Consider the following 18,692-nt stretch of genomic DNA (forward strand, 5'->3'; position numbering starts at 1 on the left):
ACTACCTTTATGCTAACTCTCTGGCCCCCCCTTTTTTTTTTGTGGGGGAGTCATACCTGGCAGGACTCAGGGGTTACTCCTGGCTCTATGCTCCGAAATCGCTCCTGGCACGCTCAGAAATTGCTCCTGGTACGCTCAGAGGACCATATAGGATGCCGGGATTTGAACCACCAACCTTTTGCATGAAAGGCAAACATCTTACCTCCATGCTATCTCTCCGGCCCCATAATTTTTTTTAACAACTTTTTTTTTTCTCTTTCTGCACCTGGTGGCACTCAGAAATTATTCCTGGCAGGCATGGGGACAATATGGGAAGCCAGGGATCGAACCTAGGTCCATCCTGGGTCCATCCTGGGTCGGCTGCGTGCAAGGCAAACGCCTTTCCACTGTACTTTCTCTAGTGCCCCAAATGATACTGTTTTTACAAAAGAAAAATATAAAAGAATTTTTTGTTTATGGGACTTGTGCAAGGCAAATGCCTAGCCACTGTGCTTATCTCCCTAGCTCCATGACGATAAAGAGAAAAACTACAGACAAAGCTCATTGCTCCTTTACCGAGTCCTGAAACCTGCAAGCCTGCAACAAATATGGCATTTCCACAAAGTACGAAATCTTTTGTTGGCTTCTGAAAGAGGTTAGAGTTACATCTGACAAACGACCTGGTTCCTTTCCTTGGCACCATATATTGATGTTTTATTTTATCTTTTTAACTAAAAATAGAAAACATGGCACTAGGGACTGGAATGATAACACAGTGGTAGGGTGTTTGCCTTGCATGCAGCCAACCCAGAAGGGAACCTGATTCGATTCCCAGCCTCCCATATGGTCCCCCGAGCCTGCCAGGAATGATTTCTGAATGCAGAGCCAGGAGTAACCCGAGTGCCACCAGGTGTGGACCCCCCCCCCCCAAATAATAAAAATAAAAGAAAAAGGGCCTGGAGAGATAGCACAGTGGCTTTTGCCTTGCAAGCAGCTGATCCAGGACCAAAGGTGGTTGGTTCGAATCCCGGTGTCCCATATGGTCCCCCTTGCCTGCCAGGAGCTATTTCTGAGCAGACAGCCAGGAATATCCCCTGAGCACCGCCGGGTATGACCCAAAAACCAAAAATAAATAAATAAATACAAGAAAAAAGAAAACGTGACAGTCTTTTAGGAATGATACTTTTAATATATACTCTTAAAATTTCAAGTGGCATCAGTATTGCCTCCTGATGGATCACATAAAGTAACACTGGCCCAGAAACTGCATTTCAACAAGGGGAAGAGAGAACTTTACCAAGTCACAGGTTGGTTGAAAAGCACAGTGAAAGCTGCAATGGAACCTCTGGGGGCTGACAGCAGGATCCTCTGAGACCTGCTGCTCCCAGATTTGGCATTTCCACAAAAGCCCATAATAAAGGGGTGTCAGAGGATCCAACATCCCACAACACGCTTCAAAAACAAAAGGTGCCAAGATCAGGAAGTAAAGCGGCCTCGAAATAGCCCCTAGGTATCCAGGAAAGGAATGTGCTAAAGTCTATGGAAAGCTTATAACACCATGTAAAAATATTTCTTATAAACTTTAATGAGAAAGTAGAATACAAAACTATATACAGTATGATCTGGACTCTGTAAAAACAATCAAGAAACTGTCAAAGGAAGGTGAAGAGTTCAAAGGCAAATTAATGCTTGTGTTTCAGCAGTAGATCTGTAGAAATCTTGCTTTCACTTTTATATCTTTTCCAACATTTTTTGTACCGGGAAGATTTTTTTTTGTTTGTTTCTGGGCATAACTTTCTGAGCTCAGTACTTACTTCTGGTGGTATTTGGAAGACCAGGGATTGAGTCTGGGTTGGACACGCACAAGACAAATGCACTACCCACTGTACTCTTTTTCCAAAATCTCAAGAAAGATTTTGTTTAAACGATTAGTTATTACAAAAGGAGAGTTTTGTTTGTTTGTGGGCCACACTCGGTGATGCTCAGGGGTAATTCCTGGCTATGCACTCAGAAATTGCTCCTGACTCGGGGACCATATGGGACACTGAGGATCAAACCCAGGTCCATCCTGGATCAGCCATGTGCAATGCAAATGCCCTACTGCTGTGCTATCACTCCAGCTGAGAGAGTTTTTTTAATCCTAAAAAAAAAACAAAACCCAAATTAGTTACAAAAAGGAAACAAAAAAAAAAAAAACAAAGACAAACAAACAAACAAACAAAAACCCAGCATGGTAGAATTGAAGCTCATGGACTTAAACTTTTTATTTTTGGAAGGGATGAGCTTTATGCCATACACAGCAGTGCTTAGGCATATCTTGGCTCTGTGCTCAGGGGTCACTCCTGGCGTGATAAAACCAATGTGTGCAAGGCAAGTACCCCCCCCCCCCCCGCCCCCCGCCCCTGGCTCCTAGAGCTCATGGATTTAGGCCCAAGGCATCATCAAACAAAAATGTCCCAGATTTACAAAACGAAACTGCAGGGGGCAGAGTGATAGGACAGCAAGTAGGACTGTTGCTTTACAAGCAGCTGACCCGGGGTTCAATCCCCAGTATCTCTTATGGTCCCATGAGCCTGCCAGGATTGATTTCTGAGCACAGAGCCAGGAGTAACCCGAGTGCGGCCGGGTGCAGCCCCAAAATAAAACAAGACATAACAAAATGGCAAAATCTGTAACTGAGGAAGAGCCATCTCAGTTCTGGAGATGCTTCTGGAAAGACCATCCAGTTGCCAAAGTATAACAAAACAAAGAACGACAAAGGATTTAGAAAAGTTACAAAAAGTGCTTTTTATAAAAAGGATTCCCTTTAAAACAGCTGTTTTTGAGACACCCCTGCACCCCCCACAAAAAGGAGGCAAAAGCTCCAAAGGCTTCTACTGGTTTCCAAGCTGGCTCAGATGAATGCATGAGGAGTAAATGGGTCTGCTTGTGTCTCCAGGGGTGAGAGGAAGGGAGAGGGATGAGAGGAAGGGAGAGGGCAGACGCATTGTCTAGCCTGGCCACTGCTCAGGACACAGAGCTTGGCTGTCATTCTCATGGAATGCAGAATACTGACTTAGAAGAAAGCAAAACTGTAACTATATCCCCTTGATAAACATATAGGACAGGCCTCAATTCACATTATGTGTTTTTTTTTCCACCAAGTTAGTAACACATCCTAGGTCTCAAGCATGCATGGCATGTGCTATTTGGCGGACCCCCAGCCCTAAAATGTCCCAGGGCCTTTTTGGTTAGTTATCGCCCTTTGTAGTACAGGAGGAGTTTTCGCTCCAAGCTGGAGCCCTCGTGGCTCAGGACAGCCAAGTTCCTAGCACAGGCCTAGCCCAGTTTCAGTGACCATCGGGTGGCTCCTCTTCTTCCTCCCTCTGGCTATTGAGGTGCTCCTGAGTGAGTCGCTCCAGATCCTTCCTCACGTTCGGGTGGTCTTCCAGGTCTTCGTAGAGGGACCGCACAATGTCCAGGCTTCTGTAATGTTCGGGCTTGACCAGACTTCGGACGACCTGGAGGCAGCGCTCTTTGAGGGTGTACACTGTAGGGGCAGAAAGGGGACCCTCAGAGCACACTCCCCACAACCGGAGCTGAAGCATGTGCTTTGATAGTCCCCCAAGCACTGCAGATGTGATGCAAAAACCCACCAAACTTCCCACCATCCCTAAAAGTCCCAAAAGAACATCAGTTTGGTGTCCAACCTGACAAAATCACCCGAGTCCCAACCTATCCTAAACTATGATCCAACAGCCCAATATTCAATAGAGATTTTTTTTTGGGTTTTTGAGTCACACCTGGTGGTGCTCAAGGGTTGCTCCTGGCAGGCTCGAGGGACTATATGGGATGCCGGGATTCGAACCACCTTCTGTTCGAATCAGCTGCGTGCAAGGCAAACGCCTTACTGCTGTGCTATCTCTCCAGCCCCCTCAATACAAAGATTTTGGGGGCTTTGTTTTGGGAACACACCAAGGAATGCATGGGCGTGACTCCTGACAGTGCTCAGGGAACCATATGAGATGCTGGATGGAACCCAGGTTGGTCACATGCAAGCCAAGTGCCCTATCCATTTTGGGCCACACTCAGCAGTGCTCAGAAGTTACTCCTGGCTCAGTGCTCAGAGGAACATATGGGATGCTAGGGATTGAACCTGGGTCAGTAATGTTCAAGGCAAATACCCTACCTGCTGTACTACCGATCCAACCCCCTTGGTGATTTTTTTTTAACCCCCAGTTGACACTGTGAGCGCCACTGGAACAAATAACTAAAAACACAACACTAGGGCAGGGGGTGCGGCTGAGAGATAAAGCAAATGCTCTGCCTACCTGCAAGCACGGGTTCAGTCCCTGACATACCAGGAAACCAAAACTGATGCCATCACTAAAATGACAGCCCGTTGGGCCCAACTTGCTCTTCTAAGAGGCCAGGGGTGTAAATCAGTGAGAAGGCCAGGGAAACCAACTACATTTGTCATTTTACAACATGGTCCTTCCTTCTGCCCCGCTGACACGCACAAAGATCTCACAGGACACACAAATATGATCCAGAGACAGAAACTGTTCAAGCATTGGGCAGGGCTGTGAGGTCATCTGATCATGAGAAGCCGGCCTGTCCTCTACTTCTTGGAGTCCTGTAAGACAGCATCAGTACCTGGCAGTGTGATGTTGGCAAAGATGGGCTGACCATCTGCATTGAGAGAAGGCATGAAAAGCTCTGTCTGGTTCACCAGCAGCCCATCATACGTGCCCGCATCTCTGAAGAGCCAAAGGTGACCTGGAAGGCAAGCATAGCATTGAGTGGCCTCTCTGATTTCCCTCCTCCCCCCATCAGGAAACCATGGCCCGTCCTGTTGATATGCTACCCAAAGCCTTTGTGTGCCTGTCTGCATTGAGAGCCATTGCGAGAGGGCAAGAGCAATAGCATAGCAGTAGGGCATTTGCCTTGCACACACACGGCTGATCCAGGACGGACCTGGGTTCGATCCCTGGAGTCCCATATGGTCCCCTGAGCCAGGAGCAATTTCTGAGTGCATAGCCAGGAGTAATCCCTGAGCATCACCAGGTGTGGCCCGAAAACCAACAACAACAACAAAACATACAAACAAAAAAGACTCCTCAGTCCAGCAAATGAGCAGAGGGTAGGTTCTCACACCTCTCTGCTGTGGGAGAGTCCACAGCGACACTGAAAAGCCAGACTTTCTGCAAGAACAGGAAAAATTTCAATAATGGGGCCATCCCCCACAGGCAGGGAGTTGGACTGCCAACTCTGGGTTTGTCTGCTACATAGTCAGATCGTCCAAGGTCACATAGCCCTACTCCACCAATACCAATGACAGTGGTTCTCAGCCCCTGGACTCCTAAACTTCCCTTCACAAACAGGCTGCTCCGCAGGAAAGTCACATGGCAAAGTCATTTCTCAGCTTGAAAACAAAAAACCTAGAAAAATAAATCTCCCTAAGGTCCGAGAGATAATACAGGCAATAGATAACCTACTGGCCTTGGACCATGGCAGATCTCAGTTCAATCTCCTGTATATGGGTCTCCCTGGGGGCACCGCTTTGAGATCCTCAAGCAAAAAAAAACCAGGAATAACCCCTGGGCACCCTCTCCCTTGGCACCCCCTGGAACCCAACTTTCCTCCCCCTTCCCTAGGGGCCAGAAGAGCAAATATTAAGTACAGTGGGGAGGGCATTTGCCTTATTAGTGTTTGATCAGGGATGGAACCCCATAAGGTCCCTCCCCCAGAGCTAGTTAGGAGTCATTTGTTGAGTGCAGAGTCAAGAACAAGCCCTGAGCATGATGGGGTGTCGTCCACAAGTCAAACCAAAGATAAAGTCCCCCGCCCCAGCTAGCCAAGAGTAATTCTTGAGTGTGGAGTCAAGGATAAGCCCTGACCACTATGGCGTATAGTCCCCAAACAAAACCAAAGATAAGGTCCCCCCCAGAGCTAGCCAGGAGTTAATTCTTGAGTGCAGAGTCAAGCATAAGCCCTGAGCATGATGGGGTGTAGTCCCCAAACTAAACTAAACACCTCAAATTCCCTCCCCCTCAAAAAAGGGGGTAGGGGTAGGAACTTTCAGCAGCAACCCCCGTTCTTTCTTGGGGTTCCAGCATCTTTCCAGGCCCTGGAAGTCCTTTTGGGAGGCTTGGGGTGCAAGCTGGGAGGTAGAACCCTTCTTGGGGGTGCCCAGCCTGGACCCCCACTATCCTGGGCAGCATCCCCCTTGCATGCAACTGGTGCAGGGTGACCGGGACTTGCTTTGCAATGCATGCAACTGCCTAAAGGGGCCCGGGGGAGGATGCACGGGTGCTCCCCGGGCACTCGGCCCCAGGTCCCGGCCATGCAAACCCATTGCAAGGATGCAAGAGAGGGGCGGGTGGGGACGGGGCAGGGCTACCTCGGAAGCTGTGGATGCGGCGGCCCGTGCCGGGGGGCAGCGTGGGGTACGGCAGCGGTTCGCCCTCGAAGTTGAGCCACAAGGGGCGCACGACGCGCGGGCTGCGGTTGCAAAAGATGACCTGGGCCGGCTCCCGGGAGTTTATGGAGCACAGCGCCCGCCTTGGGGCCGGAGCCGCCATTTTCCTCGCCCTGCTGGGCACGCAGCGCGCGTGCGCGCTCCTGGGAGTGACGTCTTTACGTGCGCGCGCCCGAGCTGGTGGCGTCTGTGCGTGCGCGCCCCTGGGCCGGTGGTCGCTATTTTCAGCCCCCATGCTGGGTCTCGGACGGAGCGTGCGTGCATACGTGCGCGTCCTCCGGGCTAGTGGCGCGTGTGTGCGCATGCGCGCTCCCGGGCGCGGAGGAAAACGCACGTCGGCGCATGTGGGTGGGGCTTGGCTCTGCGCCTGCGTACTGCTCTTTCCTCCGGGGCTATGCGCTTTCCGTCCTGTCAATTGCACTCCCGGGACCGGAGTGGTGGCGCAAGCTGTTAGGCGTCTGGGTGCTTTGCCCCCGCGAGTTGCAAGTTCGATTCCCCCATATGGTCTCCCCAAGCCAGGAGCGACTTCTGAGCTCAGAGCTCGGGAGTAAACCCTTGAGTGTCAAGGGTGTGGCTCAAAATAAAAATTAATAATAATATAACAAACAAATCATATTTATCTAAAAATAATTTATTTTACTTAATGCATAATAATTTAAATGAATGTAGTTAATAAATGATAAATAATAAATACAAAATAAATTGCAGTCTAATTGTGAGATCAAGTTTGTCTTCATTTATGGAAGTGGTGGCTTTACTTTCATCATTCTAGTTTAGGCATCATTTTAGTTTGGGGCGGGTGTACCTTTAAAGTGTGGTACAGAGGGGCTTTGAGTGTAGCGTTCCAAGTTCGATCCTCGGTATTCCATAAGTCTCCCCACCCCCAAGTTCCACCAGGTGATCCCCCAGCATTCCCCAATGTGGCCCAGAGGATAAAAAAGAAAACATTATGTCAAGTTTCAACTCCTCTCTCCCAGGTACTACAAGAATACTTGGGGGCCACTCCTAGGGATGCTTAAGTATATTCCTGTCTTTGCTGAGGAGCCCCGAGCATACTAGGAGTGTCCACTGAGCACATAGCCAGCATAGCCAGGAGAAAGCATTCATGTCCAGAAACAAGTCGCAGGAGGGCACAGTTTGGGAGAAAGCAAAAGCAGACGCAAAAGGGGCACTTCCTCATCCTGGGGGTGGCCCACAGTCCAGAGAAGAGGACTCTTTGTCTCTCCCCAATGGAGAAGCCTATGTTCTTTTAAAGACATTCTTTCCTTCCTTGTAATCTCTAAATAAAGCTTATTGTTTTTTTTTTTTTTTTTCAGTAATAAAGCTTATTGTTCTTTCTGGAGTCCACGTGTGAACAGGCCTTCGAAGAGATGTATGTCCGTATATATGTACAGATGTATGTGAGGACAGCTGCCTATTCAGAATGCTCCAGGACTAGGGCAAAGGCCTTGAAACAGCAATACGGAAATAACTTGGGCACAGCTTGTGCACTGGACCAGACTCCCTCTGAGGTTACCACTATATTCTAAACTTTGCAGACCTTGGTATCTGGCTATTCCCTCCTACAGGCATCCCTATCTGCCTTTTGTCTTCTGGAGGACCTGTATCTTTGTTCCTGCTCTTCTACTGCCCTCACATTTATTTTGTTTCATTTTTTGGTTTATTTGGTTTGGGAGCCACACCAGGTAATGAATGCTCAGGAGTAACTCCTGGCTTTGTGCTCAGAAATCATTCTTGCTGGGCCCGGAGAGATAGCACAGCCACAGCGGTGTTTGCCTTGCAAGCAGCCGATCCAGGACCAAAGGTGGTTGGTTCGAATTCCGGTGTCCCATATGGTCCCCCGTGACTGCCAGGAGCTATTTCTGAGCAGACAGCCAGGAGTAACCCCTGAGCACTGCCAGGTGTGACCCCCCCCCCCAAAAAAAAAAAAAGAAATCATTCTTGCCAGGGATTGAACCCAAGTCAGCTACATGCAAAGCAAATGCCCTACCCACTGTGCTATGGCTTTGGCCCCTGTCCTCATAACTTCTGTAGATCTAGCTATGTGGGCCTGGTCACGTAGACCATGGACATAAAGCCTTGAAGCTGCACATTAAGTTTGTTATTTGACCATCAGTCAGTAGTCTAGGGTGCAGATCATCCGCCTGCAGTCCATCCCAATTTTTTAGGCCCCAAGCACCAAGCACCTTGCATTGCTCTGATGATACAGAATTTCAAACTGAATACTATTAGTCTCCTCCTGAAATTCTTTCCTAAGCAACAGACATGCAAAGCCTGGGTAAGATTTAGGACTGACTTTATACTGCAGAGCAATTTCTCATTCCAGCCAAGGATCCACTTCACTTTTCAGTGCAGCAGGGATCTTTTCACACTGAGGTTTCAGGAATGAAATCAGGACTCTGGCATGTAAAGCATATGTCCCAGCCCTTTGGGCAGTTTTTGTAGCTCCTGGAAAGACTTTAAAAAATAATAATTAAAAAATACAATAAAAACACCCTAAGAGCCTATGACCTTCTTACATTCTTGTCTTATTTATCAGGCCCTCTGCCACTAGAAATTAGCTGTTTTTATTTTTGGTAAAGGGGGAATGCCAGGGATTCAACCCAGGGTACATGCATTCAAGGTATGTGGGTGAGAGCTGAGCCATTTCCCCAAGTTTGGTTGTAAGCCAGCCCACTGTGTTTCCTGGGAATATCCCTTTTAGTTGCATTGTTAAGCACTGGTCTGGGTTTTTGTACTGAATTTGAGCCACATCCGGCTATGTCACTGATGACTCTTAGTGGGGGTTGGGTACCACATATGATGCTAGATATCAAACCCTTTTGGCTGAGTGCAAGTGTCCTACCTGACATACCACCTCTCCAAAATTAAATTTAAAACATCTATTCAAATGACTGCAGAAAACCAGATCAGCCACAACTTGAATTTCATTATACTTTAAAATTATTTATTATCCTCATTTTTGGCCACATTTGGCTGTGCTCAGAAGTCGCTAGTAGTAGAATTGAAAGACTGTATACGTAGTGCTGTAGAGAGGACTGAGTCTGACCTTGGGCAAAATGAGCACCTTAATCCAGTATTATGTATTTGGTCCTGGAAATAATTGAACTTTAGGGCGCTGGAGCCAGGAAAACAGAAAGGGTGCATACCTTGCATCTAGCTAATCCAGGTTTGAACTCCAGCACCACAAAAGGTCCATATGCATACTGCTGGGTATGGCCCCAAAACAGAAAACAAACAAACAAACAAACAAACAAAAAAAAAACCCTTGGATTTGGAGCTGGAGAGATAGCACAGTGGGAGGGTGTTTGCCTTGCATGCAGCGAACTAGGACAAACCCCGATTTGACTCCCAGCATCCCAAATGGTCCCCCGAGCCTGCCAGGAGTAATTTCTGAAAGCAGTCAGGAGTAACTCCAGCACAGCAAGGTATGGCCCCAAAACAAACAACTGAACCCCACCCTGCTTCCTGGTTAACTTGTGTGGCAGCAGACACTTCAAAAGACCACATGTGGGGCCGAGTGATAGCACAGCAGTAAGGCATTTGCCTTGCAAATGGCCAACACAGGTCAGACCCCAGTTTGAATCCCGGCATCCCATATGGTCCCCTGAACCTGCCAAGAGTGACTTCTGATCGCAGAGCCTGAAGTAACCCCTAAGCACTGCTGGGTATAACCCAAAACAAAACAACACAAAACAAAACAAAAAGACCACGTGTAACAGAGCTGATCCAATGTGTACTTTGTATAGGCAGGACTTTTTCTGCCTATACTGCATAACTGCAAATATCTGCAGAGCACTCTATGACCTGCAGGTGAAGCATCAGGTTCAGAGGAACGTCCTGGGCTCCGGCTGATAAACCATAGAATCTGTAATCAAGAACAGCTTATTGCAAACCACAGCAGTCTGGTAGAGTGGAAGAGTTTATTAGGGAAACATGGGCAGCAAAGACAGCCCCCGACAGGAAGAAAACTCTGGCAATGTCCCTTCCAGCCCAGGAGAGGCCTGGCTTTGACCCCTCTGCAAACGACAAGAGAATCACCACAACTTCGGGTGGGGCTGTTGGGAGGGCTCATCCCCCCCACACACACACAGGCCGGGGAGCCAAGGGCCATTCAGAGCATCACTGCAGAGACAAGGAAGTGCAAAGAGACAGGGAGGGGGCACAGGGGAGGCCGGGAGGGCCGAGACAGAGTCCCAGTCACTTGGCTCTGCCCATCTCCAATCCAGGGGCCGATGGTTCTACAAAACGGTACTGAAAGTGTAAAAATGCCTCCTGAAGTCTCCAGACGTCTCCCTGGCCTTCTCCCTACAAGCACACCACATTCCCAGATGACACAGCAGGGCCCAAAGGCCACACAAAAAGAAAACCAAGAATAAGCCCTGTTGCTCTTAAGGAGAGAGGGAGGAAGTAATGGCCACTGGGGCTGGTCCCACGGAGGTCTGGCCTCTCTAAAGCCACTCCCAGCAGCAACAGCCGACGTTCTATGTGAGGGTCTCGCCTTTTGTGACCTGTCAAAATAAGCGACATGGTGGTTAATTCCAAGGCATGGGAAGAGAGAAATATTTCATGTTAGACATTTGTTGTGCAGGTGTCGGGGAGTCATTGGCCTGGGAAGTCCAGAGAGCCAGGTCATGCCGGGCCGGGCCTGCACTTACCCGAGCCTCGATGTACTCTATCCTCCGCTCCAGGGCTGTCAGTTTCTCATTCAGTGTTGCGAGCCTTGAACGACAAGACATATCTGGGAAAAGAATGAGGTTCAAAGATAAAGTATCTTCCAACAAAGACATGGGGACTGCAACACCTAAGTCCAGCCCCCCACCCAAGATAAAGCAAAAGGAATGAAAGAGCACAAGAGTATGCATGGGGTAGATGGGCTGAGGAATGGTGATGGGGAACTGTCAGTGTCTCAGTGAATCTGCCCAACTTCTTTCCAGGGAAAAGAAAAGCAGCCCCCAAGACACCAGGCCTTGATTCTTGGGACCTTGACTACCCAATGGGTCCAAACAAACCCTCAATCTCTAACTACAGGCAAGAAAAGTAAAGCTAGAGAAGAAATACAAAGATTGGGAGGCATCCAAAAGCCTGGGGATACAAGGGTACTTTGGCAGAGGGACCAGCCCTCAGCAGCCGGCCAATAGGATGGGGATGTTTGCCAATAAACAAGCAAGATGGATGTTCTCGAGCTTCTGGTCAGCCAGGCAGGCAGTGCTGCTCCCTGTGACGTGGCCTGCCCCAAAAGCAGAGCTGAATTTCTCATTCATACAACAGTCCAGTCTAGCTGAGAGGTTGCAGTGATGTCTTGTCACGGCAACAGAGACCTAGGCACCAGGGTAAGGAGAGGGCCATTTACTATGCTAACAATCAGCAAGCACAAAGGCTGGACAAAGTGAAAATGTGGAGATGAGCCAACAGAAGGAGGCCCAGTGCGGCAAGAGGGAAGTCAGGGCCTTTGCCAGCACTGCCCAGCAGGGAATGGGTCAGAAAGCAAATTCAGGGGCCAGAGAGATAGCATAGTGGTAGGGCATTTGCCTTACACACAGCCGATCCAAGACGGATGTGGTTTGAATCCCGGCATCCCATATGGTTCCCCAAGCCTACCAGGAATGATTTTTTTTTTTTTTTTGGTTTTTGGGTCACACCCGGCAGCACTCAAGGATTACTCCTGGCTCTATGCTCGGAAATTGCTCCTGGCAGGCTCAGGGGACCATATGGGATGCCGGGATTAGAACCACCGACCTGCATGAAAGGCAAACATCTTACCTCCATGCTATATCTCCGGCCCCCGATTTCTGAGCAGAGAGCCAGGAGTAATCCCTGAGGGCCGCCAGGTGTGACCCAAAAACAAAATAAAGAAAGAAAGCAAATCCACAGAACACCAAGAAGCAGCACATGAAGCCTAGTCTTACTTTTCCCAATCTAGAGTTCATTTATTTTATTATTTATATTATTTGGGGGGTGGGGTTGGGCCACACATCAGCTCAGAGGTTACTCCTGGCTATGCGTTCAGAAATCGCTCCTGGCTTGGGGGACCATATGCCAGTGGAGAGGGACTACACTTGACAGAGCTCAAAGGTTATCCACCCAAGCACAGAGCCCATGAGGAGAGCTTGGGAAACATACAGTGTGGGGAGCTGGATCACACACATGAGTTTTGCTGCTGCATCACATCTCCCCGGGAGCCCAAAACGACCGCTCTCAAGCTGCCAGTTCAGGAATGATGCTGCCGTGCTCAGAAATTACTCACGGTGGGTTGGAGAGATAGCACAGTGGTGGGGCGTTTGCCTTGCATGCCGCTGACCTGGGAGGGACCTGGTTCGATTCCCAGCATCCCATATGGTCCCCAGCCTGCCAAGGGCAATTTCTGAGCGCAAAGCCAGGAGTGACCCCTGAGCACCTCTGAGTGTGACCCCAAAACCAATCATTCAATCAACAAATAAATAAAGTTTAAAAAAAAAAAAGGAGGGGCTGGAGAGATAGCATGAAGGTAAGACGTCTGCCTTTCATGCAGAAGGATGGTGGTTCGAATCCCAGCATCCCATACGGTCCCCCGAGCCTGCCAAGAGCGATTTCTGAGCATAGAGCCAGGAGGAACCCTTGAGTGCTGCCGGGTGTGACCCAAAAACAAAAACAAAAGAAAGGAGGGTCTAGAGCGATAGTGCATTTGCCATGCACGTGGCTGACCCAGGACGGACTTGGGTTCAATTCCTGGCATCCCATATGGCCCCCCCAAGTCAGGAATGATTTTTGAGCACATAGTCAGGAGTAACCCCTGAGCATCACCGGGTGTGGCCCAAAAACCAAAACCAAACCAAAACAAAACAAAACAAAAAAACAAATCACTCCTGGTGGTGCTCAAGAAAACATGCAAGATGCTGGGGTAAGGTGACATGCTATACTAACTCTCTGTCCCCTTTTTTCAAACTTAATTTTAGGGAATGGGAAAACAGCTCTACTGCAGAACATATACCGAGCAAGTGAGTACCTGCGAGTCATTTCCTGAAAATGCTGGCCCCTAAGTCACACTGGGTGTGATCCCATGACCCCTCACAGAACGCTAAAGTAAAATTAAATTAAAAAAAAAAAAACTGCGGGGGGGGGGGGGGGGGGAAACGAATCGATAGCACAGCAGTAGAGCATTTGCCTTGCAAGCAGTCAACACAGGTGACCCTGGTTTGATTCCTGGTATCCCATATGGTCTCCTAAGCTCGCCAGGGGCGATTTCTTAATGCAGAGCCAAGGGTAACCCCTGAGTGTTACTGTGTGTGGCCCAAAAAACGAAACAAAACCAAAGACTCCAAAACAAGGGCTGGAGTGGTAGCACAGTGGTACGACATTTGCCTTGCACGCAGCTGACCCAGGATGGACTCGAGTTCAATCCCCAGCATCCCATAGGTCCCCCGAGCCAGGAGCAATCTGAGCACAGAGACAGGAGTAACCCTGAGCGCCACTGATTGGCCCAAAACAAAACAAAAAACCACTAGAGAAGAAATAGACAATGCCTCCTATCCACCCCTTAGGCACACTGTCCCCTGCTAGAAGACATCTCCATGCTGCTGCTGATCTGGCTCAAAGGGTTCCATGGCAGGGCCCCAAAGAAGAGATAGTAACAGCAGGTTAGGGCACTTGCCTTGAATGCAGCTGATCAGGATTCAGTCTGACCAATATTCCTTATAGATACCCCAAGACCTTCCAGGAGTGATCCTGGTTTGGTTTTTTTTGTTTGTTTGTTTGTTTGGTTTTTTTGAGCCCCACCAGTTGACACCTGGCTCTGCACTCAGGAACTGCTCCTGATGAGCTGGAGAGACCATGTGGGATGCTGAGAATTGAACCCAGATTTTGCCATGTGCAAGGCAAATGCCCTCCGCACTGGACTATGGCCTGAATCCCCGAGCACAGAGCCAGGAGCACCATCTGGTGTGACCACAAAACAATAAGAAAACAGAGAACATGTTCACCAGTGGGACCAATCAAAGATTAGAATTAGAGCACACTGTCATGTGGTGTCCCCACACTAAGAAAGAGGCCAAAGCCCTTCATCAGCGCTCAAACCATTGCTGTCACCAATGCTGGAGATTGGCCAGTGCCTCCCCCAAGTGACTGCAGTATGACCCAAACCCCATAATCTTTCTTTCTCTTCAGTTATATTTACAGTTTACTCTCCCCCCCCTTTGGGGGGGGCACCGTTGGCAATTTTCAGGGGTTACTCCTGGCTCTGCACTCAGGAATCACGCCTGCTGGTGTTCAGGGGACCTTATGGGGTGCTGAGGATTGAACCCAGGTTGAACCACTTGCAAGCAAGGCAAGTGCTCTCACTGCATGGCTCCATTTGCAGAAAACTCCTACTCGACACCTCCCCCCCAACTCTGCATTTTTCCTGAGGGTGGCGGATCTGTCTGTCAATTCTGGATTATTCATTCCTTCCTCACAGCATCTAACACTCAGCAGGAATCAAAACAGGCATAGCTGGCTAGTTGACAATGGGGCTGAAAACAGACTTCCTCTCCCTCTGTCTCTCCCCACCCCGCCTCCCCTTCACCACCAACACTTCTCTGTTTATTTCAGCATCCTAATTGGGAGAAAGCTCTCAACTGTTTCTAGAAGCGCCCACAATTCCAGAGTAGACAGCAGACCCAGTGTTGGGGTGTCAGCACTGCCTCAATGCTGTACCTATAAACTCGTGTTACCAGTGGGAGTTTAGGGTGGGGAAAAGCTGCTCAAAAAGCCATTAACATTCTAGAAAAATAGCTCCTCTCATCTGGCAAGGGCTAGAGCAAATAGCATAGTGGGTAGGGTGTTGGCCTTGCACGCACCCAACCTGGACAGACCCGGGTTCCATTTCTAGCATCCCACATGGTCCCCCAAGCCTGCCAGGAGTGATTTCTGAGGGTAGAGCCAGGAGTAACCCCTGAGTGCCGCCCGGTGTGGCCCCAAAACTTAAATAAATTTCAAATCACTTGACAACACACTGGGGGGCCAGGATGAGAACAGACCAAGAGCCAGAGCCCCTCCAGGAAAACCCTGACACCTCTCCCTGAGCCCAGACTATTTACCTGTCTTAACTGGATCTCCAGAGAATGGTAGGAGTCAAGAATACTAGGAAGGGTGCTGGGGAGGCCACTCACAGCACTGGGGTTCATGGCAGAGGTCTGAGTCACCAAGGCCACTCCTGAGCATCCCTGAGGTGTGGCCCACAACTCAAATCTCCCCCTCCCCAAAAGGAGGTGAAAGATCACCGATATTTCAGTTCTCTAGGAAAAGCCAAACATGCGAGCTAATGTTGACAAGAGTTTGCACAGAGATTAAAATTGGGAGGGAATAGGCTGGAGAGATAGCATGTAGGTAGGGCGTTTGTCTTGCATGCAAAAGGACATGGTTTGAATCCCGGCATCCCATATGGTCCCTCGAGACTGCCAAGATTGATTTCTGAGTGTAGAGCCAGGAGTAACCCCTGAGCGCTGCCGGGTGTGACCCAAATATACCAAAAAATAAATAAACAAAATAAATAAAAAATATATATAATTGGGAGGAAAAGGGCCGGAGAGATAGCATAATAGTAGGATGTTTGCCTTGCATGCAACCACCCGGGACCTGGTTCCATTCCTGGCATCCCATATGGTTCCCCAGCCTGCCAGGGGAGCGATTTCTGAGTGCAGAGCCAGGAGTGACCCCTGAGATCTACTGTGTGTGACCCAGAAACCAATCAATCAAGTTTAAAAAAATAAAATAAAATTGGGAGGAAAAAATAAACACCCCACCGGTGCCAGAGAGATAGCATGGAGGTAAGGCGTTTGTCTGGCATACAGAAGGTCATTGGTTCGAATCCCAGCATCCCATATGGTCCCCCGAGCCTGCCAGGAGCCGTTTCTGAGCATAGAGCCAGGAGTAACCCTTGAGCGCTGCTGGGTATGACCCAAAAACCAAAACCAAAACAAAACAAAACATAAAAACACCCCCCCTACCACCAAGGGGTCCTCCTACTGTGTAAGGTCCAACAAACCCAACAGGCTGCTGACTTGCTGCTGCTGCTGAGCTGGAAGGATCCAGATGGCTCAAAGGATTCCATGCAAGGGCCCCAAATGCAAGCCCAGCACCTCACAGGTCCCCCAGGGTTCCCCCCCAAAAAAAAACACAAAACCAAGCCAGGGTGCAAGGGTTCTGCTTTCTGCCTCCTATCTCTTAGGGAAGGAGAACACACTGTCCCCTGCTAGAAGACATCTCTGTGCTGCTGCTGCTGCTGATCTGGCTCAAAGTGTTCCATGCCAGGGCCCCAAAAGCAAGCCCAGCACCGCACAGAAGGTTCCCCAAAGGCCACCAGGTAGTTGTGGCCCCCAAAAACACAAAACCAAGCCAGGGTGCAAGAGTTCTGCTCTCTGCCTCCTACCCACCTCTTAGGACACACTGTCCCCTGCTAGAAGACATCTCCGTGTTGCTGCTGCTGATCTGGCTCAAGGGGTTCTATGTCAGGGCCCCAAATGCAAGCCCAGCGCCACACAGAAGGTTCCCCAGGGGCCACCAGGAGGGTGTGCCCCAAGCAAATACAAAACCAAACCAGGGTACAAAGGATCTGCTCTCTGCCTCCTACCTACTCTTTAGGGGACACACTGTCCCCTGCTACAAGACATCTTTGTGCTGCTGATGATCTGGCACAAAGTATCTCATGCAAGCCCAGCACCTCACAGAAGGTTCCCTAGAACCCCCCAAAAACACAAAACCAAGCCAGGGTGCAAGGGCTCTGCTCTCTGCCTCCTACCCACTCTTTAAGCTATACTGTCCCCTGCCAGAAGACATCTTTGTGCTGTTACTAATCTGGCTCAAAGAGTCCCATGCCAGGACCCAAATGCAAGCCAAGAACCTCACAGAAGGTTCCCAAGGGATCCCCCCACAAAAAACAAAACAAAACAAAACAAAAAAAACCACAAAGCCAAGCCAGGATGCAAGGCCCCTGCTCTCTGCCTCCTATCCACCCCTTAGGAATACTGTCCCCTGCTAGAAGACATCTCCATGCTGTTGCTGATCTGGCTCAAAGAGTTCCATGGCAGGGCCCCAAATGCAAGCCCAGCACCTCACAGAAGGTTCCCTAGGGGACCCCCCCAAAAAACACAAAATGGTGCAAGGCCTCTGCTCTCTGCCTCCTACCCACACCTTAGGCACAACGTCTCTTACTAGAAGTCATCTTTGTGCTGCTGCTGATCTGGCTCAAGGGGTTCCATACCAGGGCCCCAAATGCAAGCCCAAACCTCACAGAAGGTTCCCCAGGGGCCCCCCAAAAAAACTAAACCAAGGACTCTGCCTTCTGTCTCCTTTCCACCCTTAGGACACACTGTCCTCTGCTAGAAGAAATCTCCATGCTGCTACTGATCTGGCTCAAAGAGTCCCATGCCAGGGCCCCAAATGCAAAGCACCTCACAGAAGGTTCCCCAGGGGTCCCCCCCCCAAAAAAAAAAAAAACACACAAAACCAAGCCAGGATGCAAGTGCTCTGCTTTTTGCCTATATCTTGGGGGGGGGGGAGACACACATTGTCCCCTGCTAGAAGACATCTCCACCTTTCACGCTAGGCCTATTCTTGCATTGGTGCCCTGGGACCATGCAAGGGCGACTGGGACCCCCCCCCCCAGGATGGGCAGGGACCATTGCAGCTGCCACCCCGGAACCCGCCACCCCGGGGGAGGGTTGCACCCGGGACCCCCAAGGATGCAGGACCAGGCCCGAAGGACCCAGATCAACCCGGATATACCCGGATGTACCCGGGGGAGACCTAAGAGCGAAGCCCCGCAGAGCCCCTGCGCCTCCCTGATTCCCCCCCGCACTGACCGAAGGAGTTGAGAAAGTCCGCGATTTTCTTAATGCTGCTGGTAATGACCTCGATGTACTCCCGATTCGCCCAGTCCTGGTGAATCTCCCGCTGCACCGGGTCCTCCTGGCCTGCCATGACAGCTACCGGGGAAAGGCGACGCCAGTGCGCAGGCGTCAACTATCTAGTCCCGCCTCCAGGTGGGCATTGACCAATCAGTGAGCTGGTCGTGCGCCTGCGCGTTGAGGTCTCTCTTCTCTCTTCCTCTCCCTCCCTCCCTCCCTCCCTCCCTCCCTCCCTCCCTCCCTCCCTCCCTCCCTCCCTCCCTCTTTCTCTTTCTCTCTCTTCCTCTCTCCCTCCCTCCCTCCCTCCCTCTCCCTCTCTCGTTCTTTGTGATGTGTGCCATTCTCTGGGGTGTGAGGTGGTATCTCATCGTTGTTTTGATTTGCATCTCCCT

At 49.9% G+C, this 18,692-nt stretch overlaps 2 protein-coding genes across 2 annotated transcripts; both read right to left on the bottom strand.

Annotated features, from left to right (window-relative positions):
- Nucleotides 1-3,093: 3,093 nt before the first annotated feature.
- On the bottom strand, nt 3,094-6,555 carry VHL (von Hippel-Lindau tumor suppressor). The gene is made up of 3 exons (XM_049766339.1): nt 6,362-6,555; nt 4,615-4,737; nt 3,094-3,508 (listed from the first exon to the last, which is right to left on the bottom strand). Exons 1-3 carry the CDS (start codon nt 6,540-6,542, stop codon nt 3,309-3,311), a joined length of 504 nt encoding a protein of 167 aa, XP_049622296.1. The 5' UTR covers nt 6,543-6,555; the 3' UTR covers nt 3,094-3,308.
- A 3,788-nt stretch (nt 6,556-10,343) lies between these two features.
- On the bottom strand, nt 10,344-18,395 carry BRK1 (BRICK1 subunit of SCAR/WAVE actin nucleating complex). Its single transcript, XM_049766347.1, has 3 exons — nt 18,256-18,395; nt 11,098-11,180; nt 10,344-10,950 (listed from the first exon to the last, which is right to left on the bottom strand). The coding sequence occupies exons 1-3, from the start codon at nt 18,371-18,373 to the stop codon at nt 10,924-10,926; spliced, it is 228 nt and encodes a 75-aa protein (XP_049622304.1). The 5' UTR covers nt 18,374-18,395; the 3' UTR covers nt 10,344-10,923.
- Nucleotides 18,396-18,692: the final 297 nt, after the last annotated feature.

This window comes from Suncus etruscus, chromosome 20 (genome assembly GCF_024139225.1).
Source record: "Suncus etruscus isolate mSunEtr1 chromosome 20, mSunEtr1.pri.cur, whole genome shotgun sequence".
NCBI classification, from domain to species: domain Eukaryota; kingdom Metazoa; phylum Chordata; class Mammalia; order Eulipotyphla; family Soricidae; genus Suncus; species Suncus etruscus.

What these genes read in the sequence shown, in the direction of transcription:
- BRK1 (XM_049766347.1), bottom strand. Translation starts at nt 18,373, where the DNA reads ATGGCAGGCCAGGAGGACCCGGTGCAGCGGGAGATTCACCAGGACTGG. An exon ending in GGACTTTCTCAACTCCTTCG is followed by an intron (nt 11,181 to 18,255) that starts GTCAGTGCGGGG and finishes TTCTTTTCCCAG; the next exon opens with ATATGTCTTGTCGTTCAAGG. An exon ending in TAGAGTACATCGAGGCTCGG is followed by an intron (nt 10,951 to 11,097) that starts GTAAGTGCAGGC and finishes TTATTTTGACAG; the next exon opens with GTCACAAAAGGCGAGACCCT.
- VHL (XM_049766339.1), bottom strand. Translation starts at nt 6,542, where the DNA reads ATGGCGGCTCCGGCCCCAAGGCGGGCGCTGTGCTCCATAAACTCCCGG. An exon ending in CCGCATCCACAGCTTCCGAG is followed by an intron (nt 4,738 to 6,361) that starts GTAGCCCTGCCC and finishes CTTGCCTTCCAG; the next exon opens with GTCACCTTTGGCTCTTCAGA. An exon ending in TGCCAACATCACACTGCCAG is followed by an intron (nt 3,509 to 4,614) that starts GTACTGATGCTG and finishes CTGCCCCTACAG; the next exon opens with TGTACACCCTCAAAGAGCGC.